The sequence below is a fragment of the Fundulus heteroclitus genome, chromosome 21 (assembly GCF_011125445.2).
Source record: "Fundulus heteroclitus isolate FHET01 chromosome 21, MU-UCD_Fhet_4.1, whole genome shotgun sequence".
Taxonomy (NCBI): domain Eukaryota; kingdom Metazoa; phylum Chordata; class Actinopteri; order Cyprinodontiformes; family Fundulidae; genus Fundulus; species Fundulus heteroclitus.
The window spans coordinates 4103620-4114552 of NC_046381.1; the positions used below are offsets into that span (position 1 = coordinate 4103620).

The window sequence follows — 10933 nt, forward strand, 5'->3', positions numbered from 1 at the left end:
GTGAAGGTGGAAACAGGTGTTAAACGATCAGCTAGAGAAACTGCAGGTACTTCTCGATTAAAAAAAAGGGCTTTGGGGAAGCACTTCAAAATCATATATTACTTGTGCTTTCTTTGTAATCACTCGAAATGATCAACAACATCAAACTCAACTATCACTAAATGCATGAGCTAAAACTCTGATAATTTGCAGGGTTTTTTTTCTTTTGCGTGTGTGCCTGTGTTTCCATTATTCAGGCGGCGTAGCTCCTTCCTGCGGTGCACCTCGGAGGTCACGCTGCTCCTGTAAAACTTTTAATCGCCAGCAGCTGCCAGCCCTGATGGGCTGCGAATCAACCGACGCCGGGGTGGCATGAGGCGCTCTGCTGGAGGTTCAACAACAAGCCGGTGGGAGCCCGACTGCCGACCTGCCCGTTAAAACTTTTGTTGATTCAAGAAGCTTAAATAACGGCAGGGGAAAAAAAAAAAAGATAGATCAAACACGCAGGAAGAGTCTGAGTTAAAGGTTTATTATCTTCATTTGTGGGTGATGCTGACACTCCTGCGAAGGTTTCTTCTCATGCAAAAGAAGATAAACGCTGCTTTAAAAATGATTTCTATTCAATCTGCAAAGAAACGAAGGCTCTAATGTCGCTTGAATGACATATAAACACTATTTCTGCAAATTAAACAGCAGGTTAAAGACAAATCTAGTCCTATCATCACACGGGATTCTTCTAATCAGCTACTAGATTAACAAGGATGGTAGTTGAGTTTGGCACAGATGGGTCGCCTGTCTGTGGTCACAGCTTGTGAATCCATCTAAAAGAAGTTTTGTCCCCCTCAGATTGGACCCATCGGTAACAAGTGGCAGTAAAATCCATTGGCACAGTTGTATTGAGGTTATGTAAGTTCCCAGACAACCACGTCCTTCCAGACAACAGAAGGACACGAGAACTGCCTCATGGTAGTCATTAAAATGCTAGAAGTATCTGCTTTACACAATAAAGTAATGCACTTAGCCATCTTCATCTTACTTGCAGCTAAAACGATGCCTAGATCATATTATTTTGTGAAAGATTAAATGAAATGGAGTCTAAAAGTAAAATACCTCTATTTTTCAGTCATAAACAAGTTAGACCTCTGCTAACGTTCTTCCTTCATTGTAACTTCCATGGGGGAAATAGTGTCAGGGAAGTTTTTTTTTTTCTCAGTCTTATTCTGTTTTCCTCCTTCATTTCACCTTTAAAGACTTATTCTTGTGCAACGCTGAGGATCAGGTGAACCCTACGATTAGTCTTCAGTCTGAAAGAGATCACTAATTTGTGGGGGGGCTGGGGGGGGGTGGGGGTGCATATGCCCTTCTCATCAAGGTTCGCCTTGCTGAGACTGGCTCCGCCTGTGAATCTCATTGAGGACAACGTCGCTGTGGGAGCGGTCCGACATGCCACTCTCCACGTACACCGAGCCTGAGGGCAAGACAAACAAGAAGGAAGAACGCTGAAAAACATTTTCCACAGACGGGGAGAGGAAAAACCTGCTGGACCACGTACTGCTGCTGTTGGTGTGGTCGCTGGCGACGGTGGAGCTACGGTTGCTGTGTTGGAGACCCGAGATGGTCTTGGTGGCCTCCAACAAGTTTGAGGACTTGTTGTGGGTGGCCGTCCGACTCCATTCTGTGGCAGACAAATGGTTACAAATCAGGCTTTCTGTGTGTTTATTTGAAGTCCCTAAATGAAAGTGAGTGTGACTGGTAACCTTCATAACTTTCAATATAATGATGGTAAAAACGAAGCGCCCCAGCATACTTGGGTGAGTCCGCAGACGGCTGCACGAACTCCGCGCATATTCAAGGCGGAATCAGCGCAGAGAGGTACGCGCAGAAGGACAATTTTTACCACTGCGTGCACGATGTCACACTGTAAACTGCTCAGCGGCAAGAAGTCTTTACATCACATTGTTTTATATGAGACACCGAGCTTGATACACTGAGCTGCTCCAAGCAGGGGGTCACACGGACGGGCGGTACCACAGCCCCTCTCTGTTCTCACTGACAGGTGTGCGGTGGGAGCCTGCTGGAAAAGAAACGGCTCTAGGTGCTCAACTCGCTTAAACATTTTTTCCATCCCTTCCTGTGCAGAGTCCGTCTTGCAGAAGGTACGCCTGAGTATGCGGGAGCCTGATACTTCAATAGCTTTCCGAACTACCTTTAGAAGACATTACGCTGTGATCATTTTCTGCCTGACTTTATTCATCTATCATATTGCGGAGCCCTTTTGGCCTGCTCTCCTTTACACCATTTGTTTAACTCATTTAGGTTTACAGATATTAGTTTGTTTCCTGCTCTCTTAAGGTCATTTAAGGTCCTAGCACTGTATTTTTTATCAGGTTGAGGTCAGGGGGTTGCCAAAGCCATAGATTATTTACTTTTCCAGCCATTCTGTTATAGATTTGCTGCAATGTTACATATCATTGTCCCATTAATGACCCAATTTGGGCCAAGCGTCACCCGTCAGACTGATGGCCTTACATTTGACTCTAAAATACTTTGATATACATAGAAATGAATGATTAATTCAGAGACAGCAAGATGTTCAGATTCCAGGGCTGCAGACAGCTGAACTGCTGAGTTTGACAGCTGGCATGAGGTGTTTTATACTGATATGCTGCTTCTTCTAAACATGGAGGTGTGGATTATGGCAAAATATACACTATGTATTTTGGCCTCATCTGTCTTATGGACATTTCCATCAGTTTCAAAATAATAGTACTCCTGCAAGTCTTTCATATCCTTAAGGTGGGACACACGTGTCAAAAGTAAATTATACATTATAAAAAGAATAATAAAAAAAACATCTATTTTCATATAAATCTATTACAAAATTGCATGTCAAAAACTATTTACTCCCCTTATAATCATCAATGATAAAACACTTACTGGCATTACAGCAATGACACCTTTCTTATAATTGCCTTTTAGGTTTTGCATGTTTTCCCTTTTATTTTGAATATTTGTCCTTTGGGATTCTTTGGGATTCTGGAGTCTTTGAGGCCCTCCTTGCCATCACCCTAATCTTTAGCAGCCTATAGATATTTTCTACCAGATTCAGATTGAGACTGTTGCTGTGCCACTCCTGAACACTAGGATTATATATTTGAAGACTATATTTCTTGTAATTTGTATGATTATGGGATGCAGATATTAAAAAAAAACATATTTAGTGTCTCTGACAGTTAGAATAATATACATTATATCTAAATTGTCTCATAGTCTAGGTCAGCACGCTACACAATCACTGAGAAGACTGATGACTTGACAGAAAATTACAAACTAGTGAATTGAAACGTAAACTAAGTTGTAAAATTTGAAGATGTCTCATTTATGATCTTGTGTATAGAATATAGAATATTAGTGTAAAATGTTCTGAAAACCTTTGAGCAATACTGACTTTATTTCAACAAAGTTGGGATGACCCACCTGAGTTCTCAGCCAGCCGCATGTTTCCACAGCACAGATACGTTCTCCACATCCGGCGAACATTTTCCTTCACAGCACAGTGGAAAATGAAGACAAACAGACCTACACAGGACATTTTAATCAGTTAGAAATGAACACCTTTTTTTTAGTTTGATAAAGATATTGTCATTATTTACTCTAATGTGTTGTGTTGAATTTGGGAGTGGAATACAGCACATCAAACCAGCTCTCACCTAGCAGAGAGTTAAATATGGTGAAAAGGTACAAAGAAGGGAGTCTGATTTCCCCCCAGCTGAACAGAGCAAGGCCCCAGGTGAGGCCAAGCAGCAGGACGAGGCCGACTATGCTCCTCACGTCGGTCATCGCGCTCCTGTTGGGAGACTGGTTGTGAGGGTTCTGCTTCTTGATGCGGGAAAGCTGGACCATGACGACGATGAAGACCATCAAGCACAGGACAAAAATGAGGATGAAGTAGGCGACGACCCCCACATAGTAGGCGATGTCGTTTCTCAGCCAGCAGCTACAGGGAGAGAGACGAAAAGCCGCTAAAGGTGGATTCAAAAGGGTGTGCTAGTGAAGCTAGCTAAACAGAACAACCCTTATTGAGGGATTAAAATCTCACAAGTTGTCTGCCGTCCCTCCTGTGTAATTTCCGAATTTAACCAGACCGTAGTTGTCTTTGTCCACCGCTATGGTGATGACCACCACGACGAGCGGAATACCTGCCAGCCATAGCAATCAGAAAAAGAAGAAAATTAGATGTCAGGAAAATGAATAGTAAACATATTTAACTTTTAGAGCGTACTTTAAACGTTCCTCACCCCAGCCCATCAGGGAGAACTTCAGCATGTATCTACTCAGGTAGGGCGTGAACACTCGCACGATGCTCAGGTACATGTGCAGGGCCTCCAGCCCCGCCCAGGTAAACGACGACAGCAAGAAGTAGTGCAGGAAGAAGGCGGTGCTGATACAGAGATTGTAGTTCTTGTAGTCAGACAGCCATCCATCCAGCAGGAAGAGCAGGTTGAGGAGCAGGAGGGAGAAGCAGAGCTGGACCAGGATCTTGGCTGGAATATCACGCAGCAGTTTTCTGCAAAGTCAGATTCATCAGTACCGTATACAGAACCAGACAATAGATAAAAGGTGTATGTGGTATGGGTGATAGAAACAGTTGACACTCTTACTCAAATAACATATATGTTATTAGGGTGACAGCGAGGAAAACAGATGAAATTCCACAGCCAATGTAGGTGATGAAAGTCAATATTTTTGACTGGAGAGGGTCAGGTACTCCCTCTCTGGACAAATCCTGTGTTAAAGTACAAACAGACACGACAAGCAGCAAACAACCATGATTAGTCCGACGATTCCTGTAGTGAGTTCCTCTGAGAGACGTGTAAGGCTACTCCAACTGCATGAATATTCAAAGAAGAAACTTGTGTAGAGTTACCAGTAGTATTGCAAAGGAAGTGAGATGATTGCAGCTGCAGGTTGTGTGTTCAGGAGTGGCAGTCACAACAGAGCAGCCAGAGTCATCCCAGCCTCCTGAACCATCTAAAAGGAGAAAAAAAGGCAGATATTGAATAATTGCCGGAGTCTTCTAAGGCTCCCAACAGACCTAAATGTTTGCACTCACTGTTTTTAGTGAAACTCCAGAACACACAGGATGTGCTGTTGTCCTGCAAACACGAAAAAGAAAGATGGATATTAAACTGTTTAAAAAAAAGGGAAGAAAATTTTGTTTTTTCTCCAGAGTTTGTCTTTCCCCCTCGGCGGGAAGTTGGCTATACTAAAGAGAAAATCAACATTGAAGGGATAAACTGCATTGTGGAACCATTCACACATAAACAATTGTTGGTTGAGGCAGAAAACCATAAAATATTTCAAGTATCCTTTCTACTTTTACTTACTAGACTTAAATTCATGTGGCTGATGGTAAATGTGATGTTCTCCTTCAAATTGCTGATGGACAGATTAGCCACGCTGGACCCTAGAACGGCACTGACAGCTGTTTTGTTGTCTAGAGAAGAATCCTGCAAAAAGTCATACAGTATAGATGAATACTTTAAAAATACTTTTTAACACAGTAGTTTTGTCGAACATGTCTCAAAGTAGGATGGACAGCTTTAAAAGGACAATAACAGCTTTAAATGAGTGAATTCTGACCGATGAATAACTGCAGTTATTTGCAAAACATTGTATTTGTCTTTAACATGTCACTGATCCTGATCAGCTTTTCATGCTACAACCACAACCTTTAATGTCTTGCACTGGGATTTGATTTGGCAAACAAACACAAAATAGTGCATGACTGAAATGGAAGGAAAATTATAAATGCTTTCACAATATTTTAGAGAATAAAATCTAAAAAAAAACTGGCTGTGCATTTGTATTCAGCCCGCTTTACCCTCATACACTTTTCTATCTATTTATATGCTGATGACTGTCAAATCGGCACCTTAAGCAGTTAGATGTTCACTCTATTTAGCCTCTTCTTCTCTGTATTAGTGACATCAAATTAGAGATGCCTCTTATTTCATTTTATTTCACTCAAAGTAAAACAAAGGTGATTTTTTTCAGTCCCAAATGCTCCACCAGTTCCCTCTGGGCTGATCTTTTCACCCTGATTTGATTTTATCACTAACCCAGGTGTCGCCCTTAGATTGAATAACCATGTGGTTATCTCTGTGGTAAAATCATTTTTTTTTTTGATCCGAAGATGAATATCTCCCCCACTTTGTTTTAATACATCATACACATGTATGGATGGTTTTTAGAAAAGTTTGCTTCCATACAAACTTGTATTAATTAACCCACAGTGTTGTTTTAAACATGCCAGACACATGGCGGTGTACAGCAAAGATGAAACCTATGTCAGCCAGTCAGACTCCTTCAAAATAATGGCGATGTTGAACAGCATTGTGCCTCTGTATTGGGAGGGAGAGTTGATGTAAAACAGCTGACCTCCAAGCGCTCTTTCTCCTTTGCACCTCAATGAATTGGAGCATTATTTGTCGCAGACTGTGATGCGCCGGCAACTTAAAGTCTGTCTTGTCATGTACACACACAGGGTCAAAAACATAGTTTTTAGAGATCTCCACTTTTACCTGAGTTTTCAGGATCATTCGTTTTTAGAATTGTAAAATGGAGTTTGCGTGTGGATGAAAGGCCTAATCGCATAAAAATATGTTTTCCTAGATATCCAGCTATGTGTGGAGTAGACGGTGGTTCCCAACCCTGGTCCTCCAGTACCCCTCTTAGGTGTCTCCTTACTGAAGTTCTTTTATTTTTAAGTCTCTTATTGGCCTTGTGCCAGCATATCTGTCCAAACTGCTGCCCCCTACCCTTCTAGCTCGTTCCCTCAGGTCCAATAATCAGATACTGCTGGTGATTTCTAAATCACAGAGGAAATTTAGAGGCAACCGAGCATTTTCTGTTGAGGCTCCAAAGCTCTGGAACATCCTGCCTCTCCCCATAAGACAACGTCTCTCAGTTGATGCTTTTAAACCTCACATGAAAACCTTGTCTTTCTCTTTGTGCTTTTAACAAATTGTGAATATGGCATTGATTAGGCTTTTTAGTCTGATTTTATTGTGCAGTGTTCACGTTTTTATATTTTTAATTGTTTTTATCTCTATCTTGTGTTTTACTTGTGCAGCACTTTGGTCAACCATGTGTTGTGACCATAGGCATGGTTATGCCCAAAATAATTCATACCCCTGGAATAAATAAATTCATTTTACCATGATGTGACTCAGACAGGTATTTCTTAAAGGATAATAAAACAATGTAAAGAGAGTAGCAATATTAAGAAAATATTGAATTGTTTTTTTTGTTTGTGTCTTAATTAAAAAGGCCAAATATTTATTTTAATTGTTTTGAGTTACAACAATCAAATCCTTTATGTAATCGGTGACAAGCTTTTCTGCATGTTTCCTCTTGTGATCTGATGATGTATCATTGGTGATAGTCCTTGAGGTTGCAAGGACTCCAACCATGACCCTAATCTTTATCTTCCTCCAAAGATTATCTATCAGGTATTCAAGATACAAGTCTGCAAACTCTGACTGTGCCTCCCCAAAAATATTAATAGTACTACGAGACAGAAGAAATATGCTCTTAAAATTAAAATACTTTACTACATATTTACTTCCTACATTTGCAGCTGCATGAATAATTTCCGGTTTACCTGTATGTAAGTGAAGGTGCAAAGGTTAGTGTTCTGACTATGCTTGACAGCAAAATGGAGTCTTAAATAATAAGTGGGGCTGAATACAAAAGTATCCATTCACAATCATGCATTGCTTTGTGTTGGTCTATCATGCAAGAATCTCCATAAGTGACATTAAAAGGCGTGGTTTTACGGTGACAAAACATGTTTGATCACTAAGACACAATAAACCCTAGTGAGTATATCAGCAGAAATGTACCTTAAATAGGGAATTATTGATGTAGAATGTGAACTGGACTCTGCTGGCCTGCTGCTTCTCTTCAGGACTGAGCCCTGCTGTAAGAGAAGAGGGTAGGTCCACCGAGCCCAAAGCAGAAGCTGACCTTTTGACCCGGGACCTGCTGATGCCTCGAAGCTGGAGAAAAAATACATAATATATCAAGTTCCTGATTGAGTAATGCCAGGCCATTTCGGCTCAAATCCCAATGTTTGCATTTCGAGACTATTGCATCTGATCAGAGACTAATCTGTAATGTTAAAAGATGATTGTTCCAAAACCAGATTAAGTCTCATAACTTCACAATAGAAGCAATAAGAGAAGATTGTGTCTTACATTGGCTATAAAGGGCATTACTGGTTAATCTTCATTCACAGATAAAGCATGAAAAGTCAAGAGATGGAGCCCAACTGTAGCTGTTTAAGGTACAAAGCCTTTGATTGTTGGTGTAAGTGTGGTAATTGGGTGACGTATTTGTCTTCTTTAAATTGGCAACTAGATACAGTTTAAGCTATACCAACAACACTAGGAGGAGGGTTATTTAGATTACACACACTGTATTACCATCTTTCCAATGGCTTCAGGTCAATTCACTCCTTTACTAATTTCTATGCTCTCTTTGTATGCGATTTCTACAGTTTCACTCCTTTATAAATTCCTTTTTTCACCTGTGAATAAATCATTTACATTTACCTAAGTCAATGCTGAGGGTTATTTTTCTTAATAGGCAAGTATTTTGATAAGGCTATATTAAATAGGCATAAAAACAGACTAAACTTTCACACGCAGTTTTTTTAAGCATTTAATGTTATGAAAATTGGATTTATAACCATGTTTTCTATTGACTGATCATTATGTGGGCCAAGTTACAATCATAACATTATGGGCGACAGTGATGAAGGGAGTTCGTCCTGTGAATGGCGGACTGCCGGTTTGATCCCCGCTCTGACTGTCTCAGTCGTCTCTTTGGGCAAGATACTTCACCTGCTGAAGGTGATTGAGGGCCCAGGGGGGGGGCGATGTATGGTGGCCTCATTTCTGTCAGTCTGCCCCAGTGCAGCTGTAGCTGCAATGTAGCTTATCGCCGTCAGGGCATGAATGGGTGAATGACTGAATGTAGTGTAAAGCGCTTTGGGGTCATTGAACTTGATAAAACACTAACGAGGTACAGGTACCACAACAATTATTAAATTATACCCAACATTACATTTTTCATCCTCAATGGATATTAGACTACCCAACCAAAACTTCTTCTGAGTCGTTTTGGATCGTTATAGCTGTGGGCTGTCGGGGGCTCTGATGCTGGTACCCCAGCAAATGATTGCAGTTGAGATTATGTTTTCCACACCAGAACTATAGAAGATCTGCAACATTTGTTGTAAACACTGAAGGACCAAAGCTGCCACATGAAATAGTCTGCTTTGTCCCTTCTATATGACTTCAATGTGGTGTCCCATAAAGTAAAAAGTGTTTGACCTATTCCTGCTTCTCCACAAATCCACAGTCATCTAATCTTAATTGATTACATTCATTATGAGATTGTTTTTCCATGTCCCAAAGCAGTGCACCACTTCTCTGCACTCAGAGAAGTGCAGAGAACTATTTCTCTGCATCAAGGAGTATTTATCTTTGATACAGCCGACAATTTCAGTGTTCTCAAAGTTACTTGAGAACACTCAAGTAACTTTGAGTTACTTGAGAGGCGTATCACTCAAGTAACTTTGAGTTACTTGAGTGTTGTGGTTAGACACACAACGCTTAAGTCTCACAAACTGTTGTCTGTTTGTCAGGTGGTCATTTATCCTGGTTAATGTGGTGGTGTCTGTCTTTGTTTTCTAGAGTTCCAGGGTAAATCATGGCCCTTATCAAACTGTAATCAACATCTTGTTGGTGGTTATCTATTTTGCGAAGATCTCATTATATGAGTAGAAAAAAAATGGTATAATTTTCTGTTGTCAAAGCCATATGCAACATGCAATGCCCCACTACTGAATAATTAACTGATACATGGCTGGATTGGAACATGTCAGACAACCATAGCTGGGTAATCCAGGTTCAGAAAGTGAAAATCCTGTACAGAGATCGGTTCCAATCATGTGTATTTCCAGCCCGACAGCATTGACAGGGACTAATGTTTAAAACAGTGGTCTTAAACTCCAGTCCTGCAACCATTAGAGGCGTATCTGTTTCAACGCACTTGACTCGAAAAAGAGCTCATTAGCAGAGCTCTGCAGAGCTTGACTGCATACTAATAATTTATTTGAATCCAATAAATGAACATTAGATTAGGAACATATAATCACCATGACATAATATCTAGACAAGTTATCTTGTTTAAATTAGATGACAAGATATGACCACATTTTCCACTGGCTTACCTGCACATCATCAGTGTTAAATATATCAATGGTGGTTTCAGGAAAATTGGTCCAATTCACCGTCCTCACTGCCAGAACCAGAGAGGTTGAAGACAGGATCCCACTTTCCCCCTGGAAATCTAACTTTAGAGCCAGATTGTCCACCAGCCGAATCAGTCTGTCATTGGCAAAGAAAAGATATGTTACAAAGAATAAAACCATTTGTAGCTGTATTTTAATGTTTGAGGGGTATATCAGTCAGACCTGTTTGTTAATCCAGAAAGAACCTGAGGGTCACCATCCATGAGGTTGCTTACGATATCAATTACTTTTTTCCCAAGTGACTGATTGACAGATGAGCCCTCAAGAAGTTTTTCCATGTCCCCCATTATGTTAGATACCTAAAAGACTCATTAAATTAGAAATCTGCACCGATAGTTCACAAGAATAACACTATTTCAGTTATCATTTTACCATGGAAGAGTTGAGCTTAGCCAGATCTTGTGTTTGATTCAACAGCTCATTGGCCTGTTCGTCTTTACTGTCTGCCCTTGTACTTGTCCTCACAGTGGTCTTCAAAGTATTTGCAGCGTCTCAAAAGAAGCAACCAAATGACAAGTTAGAAACCTCTGACTGTCTCTTTGTTCGACCTCTGATTCTTTATCTAGACTG

General features: G+C 40.6%; 1 protein-coding gene across 1 annotated transcript in view; it reads right to left on the reverse strand.

Moving 5' to 3' along the window:
• Positions 1–488: 488 nt before the first annotated feature.
• The window catches only part of adgrg2a (adhesion G protein-coupled receptor G2a), a 43985-nt gene continuing 33540 nt past the window's right edge, over positions 489–10933 (reverse strand). The window contains exons 21-34 of the mRNA XM_036125732.1: positions 10736–10854; positions 10526–10662; positions 10283–10439; positions 7887–8042; positions 5367–5489; positions 5093–5135; positions 4907–5010; positions 4641–4765; positions 4278–4546; positions 4079–4178; positions 3690–3976; positions 3457–3558; positions 1532–1654; positions 489–1447 (exon numbers count right to left, since the gene is read on the reverse strand). Of these exons, the coding sequence (XP_035981625.1) occupies positions 1347–1447; positions 1532–1654; positions 3457–3558; positions 3690–3976; positions 4079–4178; positions 4278–4546; positions 4641–4765; positions 4907–5010; positions 5093–5135; positions 5367–5489; positions 7887–8042; positions 10283–10439; positions 10526–10662; positions 10736–10854 (1946 nt within the window). The 3' untranslated portion in view covers positions 489–1346. The remainder of the gene's footprint in view (positions 1448–1531; positions 1655–3456; positions 3559–3689; positions 3977–4078; positions 4179–4277; positions 4547–4640; positions 4766–4906; positions 5011–5092; positions 5136–5366; positions 5490–7886; positions 8043–10282; positions 10440–10525; positions 10663–10735; positions 10855–10933) is intronic.